At 42.5% G+C, this 18,733-nt stretch overlaps 1 protein-coding gene and 1 non-coding gene across 46 annotated transcripts in view; both read left to right on the top strand.

Moving 5' to 3' along the window:
- The window catches only part of Clasp1 (cytoplasmic linker associated protein 1), a 263,726-nt gene that overhangs the window by 200,274 nt on the left and 44,719 nt on the right, over positions 1 to 18,733 (top strand). For 27 of the 45 annotated variants that reach the window (XM_045150066.1, XM_045150065.1, XM_045150054.1 and 24 more), the window contains 5 exons: positions 203 to 281; positions 1,101 to 1,244; positions 11,445 to 11,588; positions 12,103 to 12,209; positions 16,945 to 17,061. In XM_045150066.1, the coding sequence (XP_045006001.1) occupies positions 203 to 281; positions 1,101 to 1,244; positions 11,445 to 11,588; positions 12,103 to 12,209; positions 16,945 to 17,061 (591 nt within the window). The remainder of the gene's footprint in view (positions 1 to 202; positions 282 to 1,100; positions 1,245 to 11,444; positions 11,589 to 12,102; positions 12,210 to 16,944; positions 17,062 to 18,733) is intronic. The other 18 variants (XM_045150081.1, XM_045150080.1, XM_045150074.1 and 15 more) reach the window with 1 other exon arrangement.
- Positions 5,352 to 5,458, top strand: LOC123461084. Its single transcript, XR_006637402.1, has one exon. It is a non-coding gene; the product is annotated as a U6 spliceosomal RNA (small nuclear RNA).

Here is an 18,733-nt window from a genome sequence, read left to right as displayed (position 1 = left end):
TTCATTGTCCTTCTTTCTCACTCCCCCTCCTCTCTCTCTTTCTCATCCTTTCCCTTCCTCCCTCTGCCCTCTCTCTCTCTTGTAAATAAATAAATAATTTTTAAAATAGGAGGTTTTTATATACATTAATATGGAACTGTACATGTTTTTTGTATAGTTTTTTTTTTTAAGTCTTTAAAAACAATTCCTTTTTTAATCCTAGGGACTCCTTTCCATTTGATCAACAATTTAACATTTTGATGAGATTTATTGTGGATCAAACTCAAACTCCAAACCTCAAGGTCAGTTACTGTTGTCATTGTATAACAACTCCTGTCACTCAGAGTTGCTGCAAATGTACCTTTCTTCCCCGCCCCCCACACCCATTTATTTCCTGTTGAGCTGTTAGGGATAAATCTACTGTGAGCGTTGCTACTCAGCTTTGTACACATGTTCCCATTTCTCTCCATTCAGAATTGCTGGTTCCATGGGTAGAAGGCATATGTTGAACTTTTTAAGAAACTGCCCAAATAGCTGTGCCATTTTATATTCCTGCCAGTGTATAAGAGTGTCCTTAGACTGAGACCTCACCAACATATGGGCATTACTCACTTTCACAGTTAAGATTTGAACTGGAAATGTGAAGGCACTCCTATACGTTGAGATCAGTGTCTTCTTGGAATTTTTTTTTGTAATATTAGCGTTCTTGAAGACGTGGAGAAAGTTGTAGCATTCTTGTTATCATATGAGGGAGAGAGGGAGGAAGTATATGGTCATGGTCATCTCACGTTCTTTGATCGTTAAGTTTGGGGTTCGAGGGTGGTCTGATAAGTAAAAGGTTAAAGCCAGTGGAGAAGCTTGGTGGTGGGGAGTGCTTCCTTGTAGGACCATCCCAGGTGCTTGGCAGAGATGACCTCCATGCTGAACTCCTCCTGGTCAGTGGCAGAGCTGCCTCTGATTGTCTCGCAGCATAGATGGCTGCATGTGGAAATACAGCCCAGGGCAGAGAGGAGGTTTTCCCCCATTAATGGTGTTTACTCCCCCAACCCCAACCATCAGTTAAGAATTGTATTCAAAGAGTCATGAAATGTACTTAACATTGATAATTATTGGTTTCTCAGGTCAAAGTTGCAATCCTGAAATACATTGAGTCTCTGGCCAGACAAATGGACCCAACAGATTTTGTAAACTCTAGTGAGACAAGACTTGCTGTTTCTAGAATCATAACATGGACAACAGAACCAAAGAGTTCAGATGTGAGAAAGGTATGTCCACAAGAACCAAAGCAGAACTGCAGAAAATTCTGAGGCATGTGTTGAAATTTCTTTAGAAATAGGTACACTGCCACCCACCCTCTGCAAAACTTGTCTCCTTTTATGTGAAAATGGAAAACTTCTGTTGTCACTTTTCTTCTGTTCTCTCCTGCCCTGCCCATTTCCAGTCTTTGGTGGGTTGTGGATCATGGTTTTCTCAGACATTTAATTTATACCTTGCATGATACAGTATCACTAATGGTTAGTATCTTTCACAAGGATAGTGTATTATTTGGTCACATGTGCTTTGAAGATGGAATTACAGATTTGAAATTTGTGGGCTATTAGGGTACCTGATAGTAGAATGAAATGGGAAAGTTTGATAAGTGAAATAGAGTCATGAGTTTAAAAAAAGCAAAATCATGAACACCTGAGTTTGGATCCCTGGAACCCAAATAAAGCGGGACCCTGTAGCACTAGAGTCTAACCCCAGCACATGTAGGGTGAGAAGGTAGAGACAGTAGACTCACCCAGGAGCTTCCAGGCCAGCTAGCCTGGAATACACAGCAGTGAACAACATAGACAATGAGAGACCCTGCCTCGATGAGGTTGAAGGCTAGGACCGACACCCGGGTTGTCCTCTGACTTCCACTGTGTGCCATGGTGTGCATGCACTGCCCTCACACATGTGAACAAGTGCATATACACCCCATACTTTCTAATAGCATGCTGCACTTACAAGCTTACCCTCTTTGATTTGGAAAGTAGAGCACCATATGAGCAGAATTCAGATTTCTGGATACTTGATACCAAAGCAATGCTTAGTAGTTTTATTAGCTCACAGAAAATACTTGCTACTTTCTTCTGAAGTTACGTATGAAGAAGCATTTAGCATGGTAAAGCACAGGCTGCTTTTTTCTCACTCGGTAGTAATCTGCTTAACAGAACTCTTAGGAGGACTCATTGCTGTGTGCACAACATTTAATCCGCCCTTCATGAGCTACAGACACACAGTGTGAGTCAGTGCTGGGTTTACTGTACCTTTTGTTAGCTTTTTGTTGCTGGCACAGAGTACCAGTTGCAGCAGACAGCTTCAGGCCCCTGAGATAGACCCAGTTATGGAGGAAGGGATATTTATTGCAGCTTACAGATCCAGGGGAAGTTCCATAATGGCAGAAGAAGCTGGTCTGCTTTCACAGGACCAAACACATAGAGAGAAGCACAAACCTAAAAGCCAAAAGCCACACAGCACAGCACAGCTCACTTCAGGAACTCCAGCTAGGTGCACTTTGCATATCTTTAGATTGAAATCTCAAACCCACCACCATACCTTACAAACTAATAAAACACTGAATATATTGGGGGCCATCTATTCAAACTACCATACCAACCAAAAGCAGTTTGTGGGAAAAAGGTTTTGTCTTGGCTTGTAGATTCAAGGGGAGGCTCCATGATGGCAGGGGAAAAGATAGCATGAGCGGAGGCTGGACATGTCCACCTGATGTTGGTCAGGAGGTTAACAGGAGTGGGAGAGTATGCCAAATTCTAGCAAGAAGAAGCTGACTATAACATAACCTTTAAGCCCACCCCTGCCAATATACATCATCTCCATGAGGCTCCAATTCCCAAATTGCCACTGGCTAGGAACCTACCATTTAGAACACATGAGTTTCTGGGGGACACCTTAATCAAACCACCACATTCTGCCCCTGGCCTCCATAAACTCATAACCATCCATAATGTAAAATGCAATGTATTCATTTAAACTTTAAAAAGTCCCTATAGTTTTTATCAATCCCAATGATGTTCAAACATCCCCATAGTCCCAGGTCTTTTAAGTGAGCTACGATACCAATAAACAAACAAATAAGCAAGCAAGAAAGAAAGAAAGGGAAAGGAAGGAAGGTAGGTAGGTAAATGGCCATAATGGCACAGAATAAACATTCACATTGCAAAAGGTGGCATTGGGCAGAGCAAAGAAATATTCAACTAATACAAGACTTAAAACAGGGCAGGCAATCAAGTACCGTAGATCCAAGTCTGATATCTCTAACCAGTCTGTGGAGTTCATAGTCCTAGCCTTTCAAAGAGTTCTAGGGTCTCTATTGCAACTCACACTTCATCCTCATGGCTCCATGGAGTCTTCACACAGACAATCCAACAAGCCTGCTTCACATTGCCCAAGGCCACTTCTAAAAATCAAAATCATGTTACAAATTCAGTGACCACTCTTGCATTTGTATACTCCATATACCACCAATTTGTTAATCTAGGGACAAAATAAAGCCAAATTTGAGGAGCAGGACAAACAACTTCAGCATTCAGACCCCTTACTTTCAAGAAAGTCTGTGTGTTCTTTCTGCCACCCCAATACCAAACAGCTGGCACAATCTCAATGGTGGTAATCTCTCAAACAACTGCAGCTGAGTGGGCAGTGTTTCTAGCCTGGAATTTTCATTTCTTTCTGTGCCATGTGCATTTGCTCACACCACACAGTGCAACATTGTGCAAGTCCTCAGGTCATGGGAAATAACATAATAAGCCTCTCACACAAACTGCCTTTAGCCCAGTCCAGACAAAACGCTTCCTTCCCATCATAAGCCAAACCTTACTGCATTCAGGTCTTTCAACTCTGACCAGAATGGTCCATGAAACTCTGCCTTCAGCACTGCAAGGCATTTCTTATACCAAGGGTTTAAATCCTTCTGTATTCCTCCTGCAAATCAGTTCCACATGACCAAAGCCACACAGGTTTTTAGCAGCATCAACTGCATTCTTCTGATACTACAATCTCTATTAGCCAGGGTCCTCTAGAGGAACAGAACTGATAGAATGAATGTTATTAAAGGGAGAATTTATTGCATTCGCTAAGACATTTCAATAATTGTAGACTTGAGAGTCAAGGAACCCAGTAGCTGCTCAGTCCACTTGGCTAGAAACCTCAGCAATTCCAATCCAGGACCCAAAGCCCAGGCTTCCAGGAGAGCGGTAGGTCTTCCGTCCACATTAGAAGGCTGAAGAAACTTGGTTCCAGTGCTGAGGAAGGGTAACCTAGCAGGACAGATGCATGTACAAGTGAAGGTGCTCTCTAGCAAGCAGCACTGTTTGTTCCTCTCAGGGCTTCTGTATAGAAAGCCCACCATCAGAAGGGCCACCCACTCTGGGGGAAGGACTTCCTCCTTCAGTCACTCCTTCCTGGAAGCAACCTCAGAGGCCCACCACCCAAGAAGAATGCCTGTGAATTCCTGACTAGTCATGTTGACAACAGAACTTAGCCATCACACTGCCCTCACTCTCCTCTTGTCAGTGCTACAGCCCATGCTTGGATTCCACTCATGGCACATGGCTGCTATTGGCTTTTGGCTTTTGTTTTGTATAAAAGCTTTGCCCTTCATGCTTTTTTCTCTAGTAGCACTAAAGATTGAAACTAGTGCCTCCTCCATATTATTGCAGCTTATTGAGTTACTCAGTTACCTATCATATATTCAAGTTACTTATAATTTTCATTTCAACTAGGATGTTTGCTTGAAATCCTGAACCTGCCATTACCCCATCATAAAATTTTTTCTGTGACCATTGTTCTGAAAAATGCACCCTCGGGATATAATCTTTCTCCCCAAGATTTTTATATGGATAACAGATAAAATGCTTGTGTAATGTCTCTGCTTGAGTTCTTGTTGTTTAGAGATCCTGCTGGATCATCCTCTCTGAACTGATCTATTTAGGGATTCTCTGTGACAGATCAATCTGTGTATTGGCCTACCAAGGATTATGATTTTCCTCTGTCCTATTATACTGTCAAAAGCTTTTTAACCTGTTCTCAAAAGAATATGTGTATAATTTACATTTGAGTGCTTACTATAATAGGCCTGTGATTTTTCTATAAAACATAAAATTGAGGGGCTTTGTGTATGGGAGGAAAGCACTCTATCACCGAAAATAATCCCCAGCCCTTGAGTTCTTTTGAGACAGGCTGTCACTATGTGGTCCAGCCTAGCCTGAAACTTGAGATCCTCCTCCCCTTAGTTTACCAAGTACTGGGATTACAAGCATGCACCACCATGTCCACTAGAATTTTTCAAAATATTTATCTATTTATTTGTTTATTTAAGTGAGGAAGTACTCACTTCGGCAGCACATATACTAAAATTGGAACGATACAGAGAAGATTAGTATGGCCCCTGCGCAAGGATGACATGCAAATTCGTGAAGTGTTCCATATTTTAAAAAAAAGAGGGAGAGAGAGGAAGAGTGTGTGAGTCTGGGCATGCCAGGGTCTCCTGCCTCTGCAAACAGATTCTAGTCACGCACACCACCACATTGTGCATCTGGGTGTATGTGGGTACCAGGAGTTGAACCCAGACCATAAGGCTTCGCAAGCAAGTCCCTTTAACTGCTAAGCCATCTCTCTTTCCAGCCTCATCTGCTTGAATTTTTAATTGTATATTCATATTTTAGGGTCCACGGTGTTTGTGTGTCTGCTTATGTATGATTATCTCTGTCAGGGCATTGATGTCTTTTTCAGTGGGTTGGTAGACATTTTTCATAATTACTTGGTAAATTGTGTATGTGGAGGTTAGCAGACCACTTTCAGGTCCGTCCTCACGGCCCACCTTATTTGAGGCAGGGTTCCTGTGTATCTCCCTCTGCTGAGGTTCTTAGTCCTAGATGTTTTCAGAAATGTGGGAAATGCAGGGAAAGGGGAAAAAAGCCTAGGAAGCATCAAAATGCCTTTGGTAGCATGGACAAAGTGCTGGCTGCTTAGTCGTGAGTACTTCAGTTTAATCCTCAGGTCACATAACAAGACGGAAGCTGAGGTGGGCCTCTGTAATCTCAGCACTCTGAAGACCATCTAGGAGGCAAAGACAGAATTTCCAGATGCTCTCAAGGAGTACCACAAAATGAATGCCAGCAGAGGGAGATACAGAAGAACCCTGCCTCAAATGAGGTGGGCCAGTGAGGATGGACCTGAAAGTGGTCTGCTAACCTCCACATGCACTCCATGGACTGCACCTGACACATTAACTCCCTCCAACACATACACATGGATGGATGGATAGATAGAATTCTATTAAAATGTCATTGGTAATAGCAGGAAAAGCCTATAAATATAATGACCTTTAAAGGGTGAAATTTCTAAATGGCTCTTTAAAAAAAAAAGTAAGTATAGCAATCTAGGTATACAGTTTAGTTGATAAAATGTTTGCCTTGCCAGCATGGGGACCTGAGTTCAAACCCCAGTACCTGCATTTTTTAAAAGTATGGTGGTGTGTGTTTGTAATCCCAGGACTGAGAGGCAGAGATAAGAGGACTCTGGGGCTTGCTAGCCAACCAGCCTATTTTACTTGGTAAGCTGCAGGCCAGTGCGAGTCTCTGTCTCAAAAAATAAAGGTGTCTGGCATTCTTAAGGAGCCTTGGTCTACATGCTCCCACGTGCATGGACTTACAACTAAAAAAGACTCCAGAGGCCGCGTGGCCTCACCTACATGCCGTTTGTGTCTTGCGTACCTGTAACTGTTCGTCTCTTTCAAGTTTCATTCGGTCTCTGATCTTCCTCCTTGTGTGAAGCAAGAGTAATTTCTCCTTCTGGGATTGCAGTTGAGTAAAGGACCTAACTAACAAACTTGTGAGCATTCTTTTCATTTATGCCTCAGCAAAATCATGTGCTTTCTCAGCCAGCAGGTAGCCTTGGCTGAGCCCTCGCTTTTCTCTCTGACACACCCTCCCCTCTCCCACTTCAGCGTAGTCGAGCTGGGGATGATCGCCCCAGTAGGTCAGCTTCCACCTGCTCTGGGCCTGGAGAAGCAAACTTGGAAGAAAATTGTAAACAGGTAGATTGGGAACTGTGTACTAATTTCAAACAACACACCTCACTGCTTGCAATTTGATCATTAATACCAGGGAGGCCAGTGGGAAGATTTGAAGAGCGTGCAATGAATAGAATCTGCGTGACCATGTGCACGCGCCTGTGTTGGTGTTTCAGGACTAACCTCCTTCCCAGAGGAAAGGGTGCACTGAGGTGCAGACACTACCGTACCTCACCAGAACAAGAAAGGCACGAAGACAGAGTGCTAGATTGCTGAAGTTTATAGCTGTCCTTTCCATGATGACTTTGTGAGAAAGTTTTAATGACAACCTCTGCATAGAATAATAAGAGCTGCTTAGTAGATTGAAAAACACTTTTCCTCACAAATCAGAAGTTTCCACAAATTGCTATTAACACTGATGAAGGTTTCTAAGCTTTTCCTATGTCCTGCTCAGAATTCCTTCCTGCTCTAAGGCACACAACTGCAAGCCAGTTGGTGGCCCCAGGAGTTCTCTTCAGACACAGTGAGATTTGAAGAACCTTTTTTTTGTTCTGGTTTTTCTGACCTCCACAGTCACATGCATGAACATACAAATGCATACACATATGAATACACACATCACATGCATGCACGTGCATGTGTACACACACACACACACGAAGAACATACTTGAATGATACTTTATATTTCTGGAACTTGGATCTCAGGAAAAAAATGTACTTTGAAAACATCTTTGTAAATATTTTTTTTATTACTTATTTGAAAGAGAGAAAGAGGCAGACAGAAAGAGAATGGGCGCTTGAGGGCTTCCAGCCACTGCAAATGAACTCCAGACACGTGTATCACCTTGTGCATCTGGCTTATGTGGCTTCTGGGGAGTCGAGCCTGGGTAGACCTGGGTAAGGCAAGCAGCTTAACTGCTAAGCCACTTCTCCAGCCCCCCACCCGCTTTTTTTGGTTTTCCAAGGTATGGTCTCACTCTAGCTCAGAATTCACTATGTAGTCTCAGGGTGGCCTCAAACTCACGGCAGTCCTCCTACCTTTGCCTCCTGAGTGCTGGAATTAAAGACGTGAGCCACCACATCCGGCCTCTCCAGCCCTACTTTGAAAACATCTTTAAGCCAAAGAATGACTTTGAAAGCTATATAAAATCATTTACATTTTATATTTGGGAAATATGTAAATAAAATATATTCATTGTTATGTGCAAGATTCACACATACACAAACACATCTGCTCAGCCAGCTGCAGTTTCTAAATTCCCTGTGTTTCTATCTGACTTTCCATAAAAATTCAACATGGGGATTGAGAAAAGGCTAGTAGAATTTAAGTGTTATGGTATGCTTTTTTTGCTCACAAGGATAACTGTCATTCATATATAGCTAAGCATATATACAATTTCTAGGTTTGTTATCTGTAGCCCTATTTTTTTTTTTTTTTTTTTGGTGGAGGGGTTTCAAGGTAGGGTCTTACTCTGGTCCAGGCTGATCTGGAATTCACTATGTAGTCTGAGGGTGGCCTTGAACTCTCAGTGATCCTCCTACCTCCCAAATGCTGGGATTAAAGGCGTGCGCCACCATGCCCGGCTCCTGTTATTCTTAAAAACCCTTTATTTTATTATTAATTTTTTTACTATTAATTTTTTTTTATTTGCTTCATGAAAAACTTCAGGTTGCTTTGTGGTAAATAAATATTCTGCGAGGAAACATGATCTCGTAAAGACAGTGAGTGGCACATTTCCATAAAAATGGACTCTTCAGGGGCTAGCACGTGATGGCTCGATGGATAAAGTGCTTGCAGTGCAAGGGTGAGTACCTGAATTCAGGTCCTCAGCTCCCACCTGTAAAGCTGGACACCCTAGCACTGGCGTCTGTAAGCCAAGCAGGCCTGGGCCCGAGCTCACAGGCCAGCTAGCCTGTGGACAAGATAGAACGTGAGGACTGACACATGAAAGTGGATCTCTGACCTCCACACATGTGCTATGTCACATACAAACCTGCACATACATGTGAACAGACACATCATACACAGTTTTTTAATTAAAAAAAATAGGCTATTCAAAAATACAAGGATACAGTTTTCAATCTTGAGCTGCCATCTTCTATCTACAAAATCTAAGTGCCTGTGCTTTCTTATTTCATTGACAGCATGGATGTTTTGTTGATACAATTCCAGTCTGCTTTCTTTCTCCTGTGTTTTTTCTGCCTGTGTCTAACACCTAATAAAATGTGTTTTAACCTATGCAAGTTACTTCGCATGGTTTTTGGAATTTGTTTTCTTGTAGAAATCATGTTAACAATGTATTAATAAATTAGTTGTGAAAGGGATTCCTTCAGATCATGATCTACTTAAAATGTTCAGTAATGGGCTATAGGAAAGTATATTTTCTTTTTTTTAAATTTTTTTATTTTATTTATTTACTTGAGAGAGAGGGGGAGAAGTAGGCAGGTAGAGAGAAATGGTCACTGCAGGGCCTCCCGCCACTGCAGACACTCCTGCGCCCCTTGTGCATCTGGCTTGCATGGTCCTGGGGAATTGAACCTGGGCCCTTTGGCTTTGCAGGCAAGTGCCTTAACTGCTATGCCATCTCTTCAGCCCAGAAAGTATATTTTCATATAGTTAGTAAGAATGATTTTTGCCTGTGTTGTGTTGTGATCTAATATGGAGGTAAAGGCTAGTGACTTTCTATGAAAGCCAAGGAGATAAGCACTTTTTGCCTGTCATTTTTCTTAATGAATACCTTTGGAATGCTGAAAAAGTAATTATTTTTATTCTGTAATAAAGAGCATTATTCTCTTGACAATTCTTAGTTTGAGCTTTTTAAAAATTTTCTTCAGGCACAAAAGTAATAGTTTTGTCCTAATTGAACCTAAAATTATTCTTGGCATTATAAAACTTTGGGATATTTTGTACTATTTATTTCCAAAGAGATTCTTAGCAAGCACATTTTTGTTTTATTTTATTTAATGTTTTTCAGTTTTTCGTGGTAGGGTCTCACTCCAGCCCAGGCTGACCTGGAATTCACTATGTAGTCTCAGGGTAGCCTTGAGCTCACAGCCACCTTCCTACCTCTGCCTCCCAAGTGCTGGGATTAAAGGCATGCGCCACCACACCCAGCTGAGCAAGCACATTTTTATATTATAATCTGTGTCATGGAGAAAAAATTCTAAATAATTACTGAATTCCTAAAACTTGGTTTTTGAAAATATTTTACATTTTTTAGCTAAACTAAAATGAAAAATTATCCACAGAAATGACTTTTTATAGCATCTGTTCCTTTCTGTTGGCTCTTAAAAATTAATAAGAAATGAGCCAGTCATGGTGGCATACGCCTTTAATCTCAGCTCTCGGGAAGCAAAGGTAGGAGGATTGCCATGAGTTCCAGGTCAGTCTTGGTGAGAGCAAGACCCTACCTCAAAGAATAACAACAAAATAAATTAACAAGAAATGCTACAAGTTTATTTTGTCTTAGCTTTTCTAAGTCAGCTGCCTTGTAACTAATACTCTGGGCATTGACTTTGACACTCAGATGGCCCACTGCTAAATCAGAGCCTTAGAAGGCATATTGCTTGCTGGAAAGCCCCCACCCCGGCTCCCTGGGAGACTTGTTTTAGCTCATTGTTTCCTCTGCCTGCCATGGTCATTGCAAAGCTCCTGCATCCTGCATCTCAGGGAAGAAATCACTTTCATGCTGGGCATGGTGATGCAAGCAAGAGAGTGAGGTCAGATTGTCGTGAGTTCAAGGCCAGTCCGCTATAGAACCAGTTCCATCCAGGTCAGCCTGGGCCAGAGGGAGACTGGCTCAAACACAAACAAAACAAAGACCACAAAAAGGAAAATATTTTCTAAAAGGTAGAACAACAAGTTTTGAATTTATACCATCATATATCCAGTTTGCTTCCCAGAAAAACCCTCTCCTTGGTTCAAAATAAGGAGTGAATGCATATGCTTTAACTCTTCTGTTTCTCAGTCAACAGCAGAGACGGGAACGTCATAGGATCACTGGAAGCAGCTTGTCTAAATGCCCCATCTCTACAGGGCCCACTTCAGGCTTACCCAGTTCTCTCTCAGAACAGTCTTAAGTCCTTTGTGTTTCTAATTACTCTATATGACGTGGTGCTAGACAACAGAGGAAACAGCTGAGGAATTCATTATTGGTGTCTTGTGTCAATCCCAATCCAAGGCCAGTTATTCACGTGGAGACAGTATATTGTCCAGATTGAAATCCATCTATCTGTACTGATAATACTATTTTTTTCCTCAAGTTCATCACTTACACAAATATGTTTCTTGGGCTGGGGACATAACTCAGTTGGTAGAGTGCTTGCCTAGCATGTACAAAGGCCTGAGTTTGACAAGTCATGCTCTGCACATGGTGGAACTTAGCTGTGGCTTCTTGTTCTAGGCAGCACAGATTGTGCTGATCTCTCTGTTTGAATTGAACACACCGGAATTTACCATGTTACTTGGTGCCTTGCCAAAAACATTCCAGGATGGTGCCACCAAACTCCTGCATAACCACCTCAAGAACTCCAGTAACACCAGTGTGGTAAGTGCTCTGGTTGTAGTTGGCGTCTTAAATGTTGGTCATGACCTCCACACTGGCCACTCCCTGTGCTCCTTGTCTAGCACTTAGCCTGAGAAGACAGCCAGCTTCCTTGTTCTCCAATAGCCGTGAACATCTGGACACAGCGCCCTGTCTGACCCTGGCATACACCCCGGGGACAAATGGGTCTAGCATCACATATTACCTTTTGCTTAGGTTTAGGCTGCTCCATGCTTAATAGGTCATTTCTTTATTCCCTCATTCATTGGATATACCTTACTTTTTAATGCTATGAAGATGGAAATGATCACTTGTGCATGTCACTCTAGCACAACTGATATCAGTCATTCAGCTTCAGGAATGCCTGTGACAGTTATCCATGTAACTTGTGTTTCTAGAGGGGAAAAAAAAGTGAGCAGATTCTCCTCACATGTGGGTTAAAAGGTCAAGGGAAGAGTGAGGTTGTATGTTGTGGAAAGTCCTGGGATAATGGTACCTACACTGCCTTTGCCACCAGGGGTCTCCAAGTAATACGATTGGCCGTACGCCTTCTCGACACCCCAGCAGCAGGACCAGCCCCTTAACTTCACCCACCAACTGTTCCCATGGGGGACTGTCTCCAAGGTAAGCTAACTTCCACAGATAAACAAAATTACGCCAATGTCTGTGTAGCCTGTGTGGAGATTTTTAGATTTAATCTTGATGACAGTATTAGGAACCAGGGGCATGGGTTCTGGTCTTCACCTCACTTGTAGCTGTGTTACCTTTCTTACATGGTTAACTTCTATGGTACAGTGAGTAGTTTATGCAGAAAGTCCTTAATCTAGTACCTTAACAGATTTAAAACTAACGGTCATATTCAGTACTGCTTTGTGAAAAAGTTCCTTAGCTGTTCTCTAAAGGGTAGGAGACCTTAATGTAGTCCTCTAATAGACTCTTCTATGTCCACTCCAAGTCTACGATAGTTTTCCAATCAAGTGGCCATTCTAAGCCTAGCTGAATACCATTGAAGGCAAAACATTTCTCTGAAAGAACCATGATGAGAACTTGAGCATTAAATTGGATCAGGTTCCTGATGGGACCCCGCAACATGGGTCTTAGAGAGCCTGAGAGTATTTGCTTCTGTCTTTGTTTTGTTGTTGTTTTTGAGCAAGCCCAACAGACTGCCCCCCCCCCCTTGTTTATGCCAGAGGTGGGGAGAGAGAAAGAAATAGCCCTGGCTGGCCTGGAACTTGGCATGGAGAGCCTGCCTGTGCCTCCCAAGAGCTAGGATGACAGATGATGTACCACCACATCCAACAGTAGGGCAATGACTTCAGAAGAGAATGCGTTTTGTGTGTTAGAAGTCTTTATGGTGGCTTTCAGAACTCTTCAGGTAGTGCTTCTGTAAGGTCATATATTTTTTTTGGAACAGCATGGGTCACATATACTGTTTTATGTATAAGAAGTTTAGAACTCTGGGCTCAATTGCAGTGAGAACAGGAATCTTTTGTCCTGAGGAGGGAAGTAGAGGAGGCCAAGTTCTTAAAACAATGAAAATATTCCAAGTGTGCCATTTTGTAAAGATTTATACGTCCTAGGAAGATGTGCAAATATAAGTGCCTCTTTTTTTTTGTTTTGAAACAGTCTCATTTAGCGAAGGCTGACCTTGAGCTCCTGATTTTTGTACTCTACCTCCCTGAGTACTGGAATTACAGATATGTATCACTAGGCCTGGCACAAAAGTGCTTATAAATGTAAATTTTTAAGTGATCTAAAGTCTCACAAATTCATTCCTTACTACTGAAGTATTCTTCAATTCCTCGTTGATACTATAACACTTTGGAGCATGTGAAATTTACATTTTTCTGGTGGCAAAACAAATTGTTTTAGAAGCTGCCTTTAGTATCATGCTGTTTTTCTGTTGTCTGGTGTATACTCCCTGCTCTGCAAGGATGATGAAGTATGATGTTATGTCTCTAGATCTGGGCTGTATTATCGCAGTCTTTGCAGATTGTTATAATTAGGCAGTTGAGGCCAGGATCTGATGAACATTGTCTGACTTTCCCCAGGTGTGATAGGAGTGGGGTCATACTGTGTTTAATTACGTATTCATTTATTGAGGTGGGCTCTCACTCTAGCCCAGGCTGACCTGGAATTTACTATGGAGTCTCCAGCTGGCCTCAAACAGCGATCCTCCTACCTCTGCCCCCTGACTGCTATGATTAAAGGCATGCACAACCATGCCTGGCTCACACTACTTTTTTTCAGTGCTAAAATCTGTAAAGTATATGATTTGTCTTAAGGGACCAGGATCTAGTGTTGATAGTTGAAATTGTGTGGTAAACTTTTATTCTCTATAAATTTTTGCCTTTGTCTAGACATGCCACATTATTTAAGAAATGTGTTCTTCCATAATACATAGCTCATGCCTTTTAGTAATTGCATTACTAGGGTGGCACATTCTGTGGGTAATAAGCAAAAAGGTATGCTTCAGGGCTGGAGAGATGGCTTAGTGGTTAAGGCATATGCCTGTGAAGCCTAAGGACTCAGGTTCGGTTCTCCAGATCCCACGTGGCACATGTGTCTGGAGTTTGTTTGCAATGGCTAGAGTCCCTGGTATGCCCATTCTCTCTCACTCTCTCTCTCTCTCTCACACACACACACTCTGTCTCTAATAAATAAATAAAAATAAATCTTTTAAGAAAAAGGTATGCCTCAAATTAAGTATTTGACTCAAGTTTACACATTGGTAGGAAAATGAAGAGATTTATTTTTAATATTAAATGCATATTTTCTTGTGACTAAATCTTATTTAGGAAAATATTTTATTTTCTTTTAAAAATTGCCCACATTCTGGCCAGGCATGGTAGCACACACCTTTTATCCCAGCACTCAGGAAGCAGAGGTAGGAGGAGGTAGAGGCCTTGAGTTCAAGGCCAATTTGGGATTACATAGTGAGTTCCAGGTCAGTCTAGAGTAAGAACCTACCAAGAAACAACCCCCAACCCCCCAAAAAGCCCACATTTATTGCCTGCCTGGGCCAGTTTGAGCTCAACACAGGGAGTTTTGTCATAATCATACCAGAAGAAACATTCAAATAGATGACATAAAATAAAATAATTCTTACACTAAGTAAGAGAAACAGCTAGTTTTCTACGTTTGTCAAGCCATGATAAACAGGTCACAGTACAAACTCAGCCACTTCTCTTAGCAGTGCCCTTGAAACATGATCTGGACCATACAGTGTTAGTTTGTTATTCTGGACAGGGAAGTGGTACGACCTTTTCATCTGTTTGTTTGTTTGTTTTGTTTTTTCAAGAGAGGGTCTCACTCTAGTCCAAGATGACCTGGAATGCACTATGTACTCTCAGGCTAGCCTTGAACTCAAGGCCTCTACCACCTCCTACCTCTGTCTGCCTCCTCAGTGCTGGGGTTAAAGGCATGCACCACTACATCTGGTTCTTCAGTTATTTGTTTTGAATCTAATTCTGAGTATCAAAATGAACTAGGATGTTTCAATCCAAAAATTCTCTACGTGATCATGATAAGAATAATAAACCATTCCAAAAATAGTAGTTAAATCTAATTTTATAGTTATTTTAAATTTCCTCAGGGAGGAAACCCTTTTATCAGTCCAGAAAAGTCAGAGGCCACTGTTAATATCTCATTAGAGAGAGATGACTACAACTTATTGCCAACCAATAAATAAATGAGTATGGCATGGTATTTGAGCAGGGACTCCTGCACTATTTTTGCATTGTTAAACACATAATCATATTTTAACACATTTTAAAATATTTTATTTATCTATTTGAGAAAGAAGGAAAATAGACATGCCAGGGCTTCTAGGTGCTGCAAACAAACTCCAAACACATGTGCCACCTTGTATATCTGGCTTTATGTGGGTCCTAGGGAATTGAACCTGGGTCCTTTGGCTTTGCCAGCAAGTACCTTAATAGCTAAGCCATCTCTCCAGCCTATATTTCAACACATTTTATTCAGAATGATTTTATGGTATATGAGCTGGAGTTGCAGGTATCTGTTGGTCTCATTCAGTTTTTAGCAACTATGTCACAGAGCATAATGACACTGCGTGGTCATCACTGGGTCCACCAGCGATACAAAGTTCTTTTGAGTGGAGTTTACATTTCTCCTGACCGAGTTGGGAGCATTGTAGAAGAAAAGCAGGGATTAGTAGGGAGCCCCCTCCCACCCTCCAAAGTATATCTGCTCACACCTTATCCATCAACATAGGCAGGCATGGGGTGTCACCACCACTAATCCAGTGTGTGACTTGGACAAGGCCTTTAGGCCCTGCAAGCCACATGCCCCTTCATCACCACACTGTGCTTTCCTTACAAAATAGCCGTGGTGGCACACACCTTCAATCCCAACACTGGAGAGACAGAAGTAGGGGGATTGCTGTGAGTTTGAGGCCACCCTAAGACTACATAGTGAATTCCAGGTCAGCCTGGACTAGAGTGAGACCCTACCTCAAAAACAAAGGAGTGAGGCCTGGAGCAGCACTCAGGAAGGCTAGTGAGCAGGGCATCAGAGTGTCTGTTCTGACCACTGCCGGCCCAGTGTTCTCACCGCACTGTTTGGAATCATAGCTGTGGTTAGAACTTGCCCTTGACCTCTGCAAGCCCAGTGAATGAAGGCAGGCACCTGTGTTGCAAGGTGTTTTACACTTGATCTTAGCCAGAAGGCCGAGAAACAATTTGCCAGGTGTTCTAATTCTCTTGGCAGATTACAGGAGCAAAGGAATCCCATTTTAACCTTGTGGATTTCCTTCACTGAGGTGGCCAGCCAAGACTTCGTGCCCTGAGGCCTTAATGCCTTCATCCTCCATGGCACTGCTATTCTCTCAGAGGGAAATTACTGGTCTGTGAGCTCTTAATTAGTCCCCAACCTCAAGTGCACTATTTGTCACTGAAGTACCCTAGTCAGAATAGCATGGTCTTCAAATCTCTGTGCTGTGGACCCTTGAGTCTCATGTGAATTGAAGCTCCATAATCTTCCCTGGGTCCTTTGTGTAAAAACTGCTGAGTTACAGAAAACTGAGCATCTTCAGTTTCTTGCAAGTGATTGTAACATGCTTTGCAGCTCAAATAGACAAACATGCTCTCACAGGTATGCACACATACACACCTGGAATCCCAAAACTTTTCAGTAACCTTCTCATCCATGGTTGGGAGAGAAAAAAATGAAACATTGAAGACTGGACTATAAAACAAAACTTGTTCTTTTTCCCTTGTGTGATGGTATTGATTTTGACAGTACTTTGTGAGGACAGAGGAGACACTTAAGCGTCTTCCTCCACCCCTACCCTTTGCTTTTTTGTTTTTCTCTGATTTTCCTCTTCTGATCACTGCAGTCGGTTGTGGGGTTGGAGTGCCGATGGGCTATCGAAGCCCCCACCTCCCTTTTCTCAGCCTAACTCCATTCCCACCGCTCCTTCCCACAAGACTCTCAGGCGCTCTTACTCTCCCAGGTAACAAGCTACCTGTTAATTTGTCCGAGGTGTCACAATATTATTATAATTCCAAAGTCGTCTCAGTTCTTCTAGAAAGCCTCTCCGCTACTCTGGTGTTGTCCCTGTCTCTGCTTAGCCTCACGGGAACAAGCGGGTGAGAAGTGTGAGCAGGTACTGGTCAGGAGCACGGTTGCTGCCATGTCTCTGGTACAGTAGTAACCCTTTAACCAACTGACCAGATTTGTCACCATCCACAGGCCCAGTGCAGTGCTCAGGCAGTGTCAGGAGGTCAAGGCAAGCAGGAATGGGCACACTTTCCTTAGCATGATCCTCAGATGCAGCCAGGATCTGCATTTTTCCAAACTACGGAAGTCCCTACTGTGACTGCATGTGCCGTGTTACACTGATCCTCACAAGAAGCGCCAGGGTTGGTATCACTGGTCCATCTCAGTAAAGTTGTCCTGAGTAACAGGCAGCAAGTTGTCTGTCCCTGGCAAGTTCCTACAGCTGATGCTGAGTGAAGCTCACCAGTGCTAGCTGATTGGTGGTGTTAGGCGTCTGAGAGAACTTGGGCTTCTCTCAGGTGGAAAAACAGACAGCACATCTATGGTGCTGAGAAGGCATCACATAGCGCCCCAGCAACTGCTTCTGGTCTCTTAGCTGTGCAGAGATTCTAGAGATGAGACTGCCTTTTCTAGAAACCTGTCATTGCTTGAGCATAGCATGGGGCAGCCTGCTGTTCCTATGCTTTTTAGAAAAGTATACCCAAATATATGAGAAAAGAAGGATTTAACAAAGAAACTAGGAAACAGAAGCAGTCTCACTTTGGAAACAGTAGCTTGGCTTTGCAGATTTCTGTCTCCACTTTTGTATCATTGGCATAGCAAGACTTAACAGTCAACTGAATATGTTCATATCTTTTGAAGTTCTGAAGGTACCAAGAACCCTCAGTGAATGCTTGTAGATACACGAGGTTAAGGCAGGAAAATGAGAATACTGCTATCTTTAATGCTTAGCAAAGGGATAGAGTCAATCTCACTCTAGCCCAGGCTGATGTGAAACTCATTATGTAGCCTGTGGTGGCTCAAACTCTCAATGATCCTCCTACCTCAGCCTCCTAAGTGTTGGGATTAAAGGTGTGAGCCTTCACATCTGACTTTTCCCCCCATCTGCTGGGGCGGGAGTCTTGTCTTTTCTTTCTTTTTTTTTTTTTTTTTTTTTTTTTTGAGGTTAGCCTTGCCTCCAAGGATAGACCCATTACATGACTGCCTTCCAACGTATTTCCCTACGTGCCTTTCTGCATTCTGAGCCTCATTCCTGCCCATCATTTATCAGCATTGCCCACCAGATGATATCCCCTTCCAGAATCATCTTTTCCATAAGAACATAGTAACATGTATCAGTCTAGTTCATTAGCGGGGTAACACTTAGTACATGCGTCTAGGATGTGACTCATTGGCAGAGCACTTACCTACCATGCACAAGGCCCTGGCCTCAATCCACAGCACTTATTAAAGGAGGAGACCTATTTACAATTTATATTAAGCTTTGGAGGGTGTGAGAATAGACAATGCACTTACATTTAGTACATTAACAGAGTCTGTGTCTGTCTGTGAAAACCCTACTGATTTCACAGCAGAACTATTCTTGTACTCCATCCCTGGTATTCTTATTCTCTATGGTGACAGAG

Source organism: Jaculus jaculus, chromosome 5, assembly GCF_020740685.1.
Source record: "Jaculus jaculus isolate mJacJac1 chromosome 5, mJacJac1.mat.Y.cur, whole genome shotgun sequence".
Classification (NCBI taxonomy): Eukaryota; Metazoa; Chordata; class Mammalia; order Rodentia; family Dipodidae; genus Jaculus; species Jaculus jaculus.
This window is presented reverse-complemented; position numbering and strand designations above follow the sequence as displayed.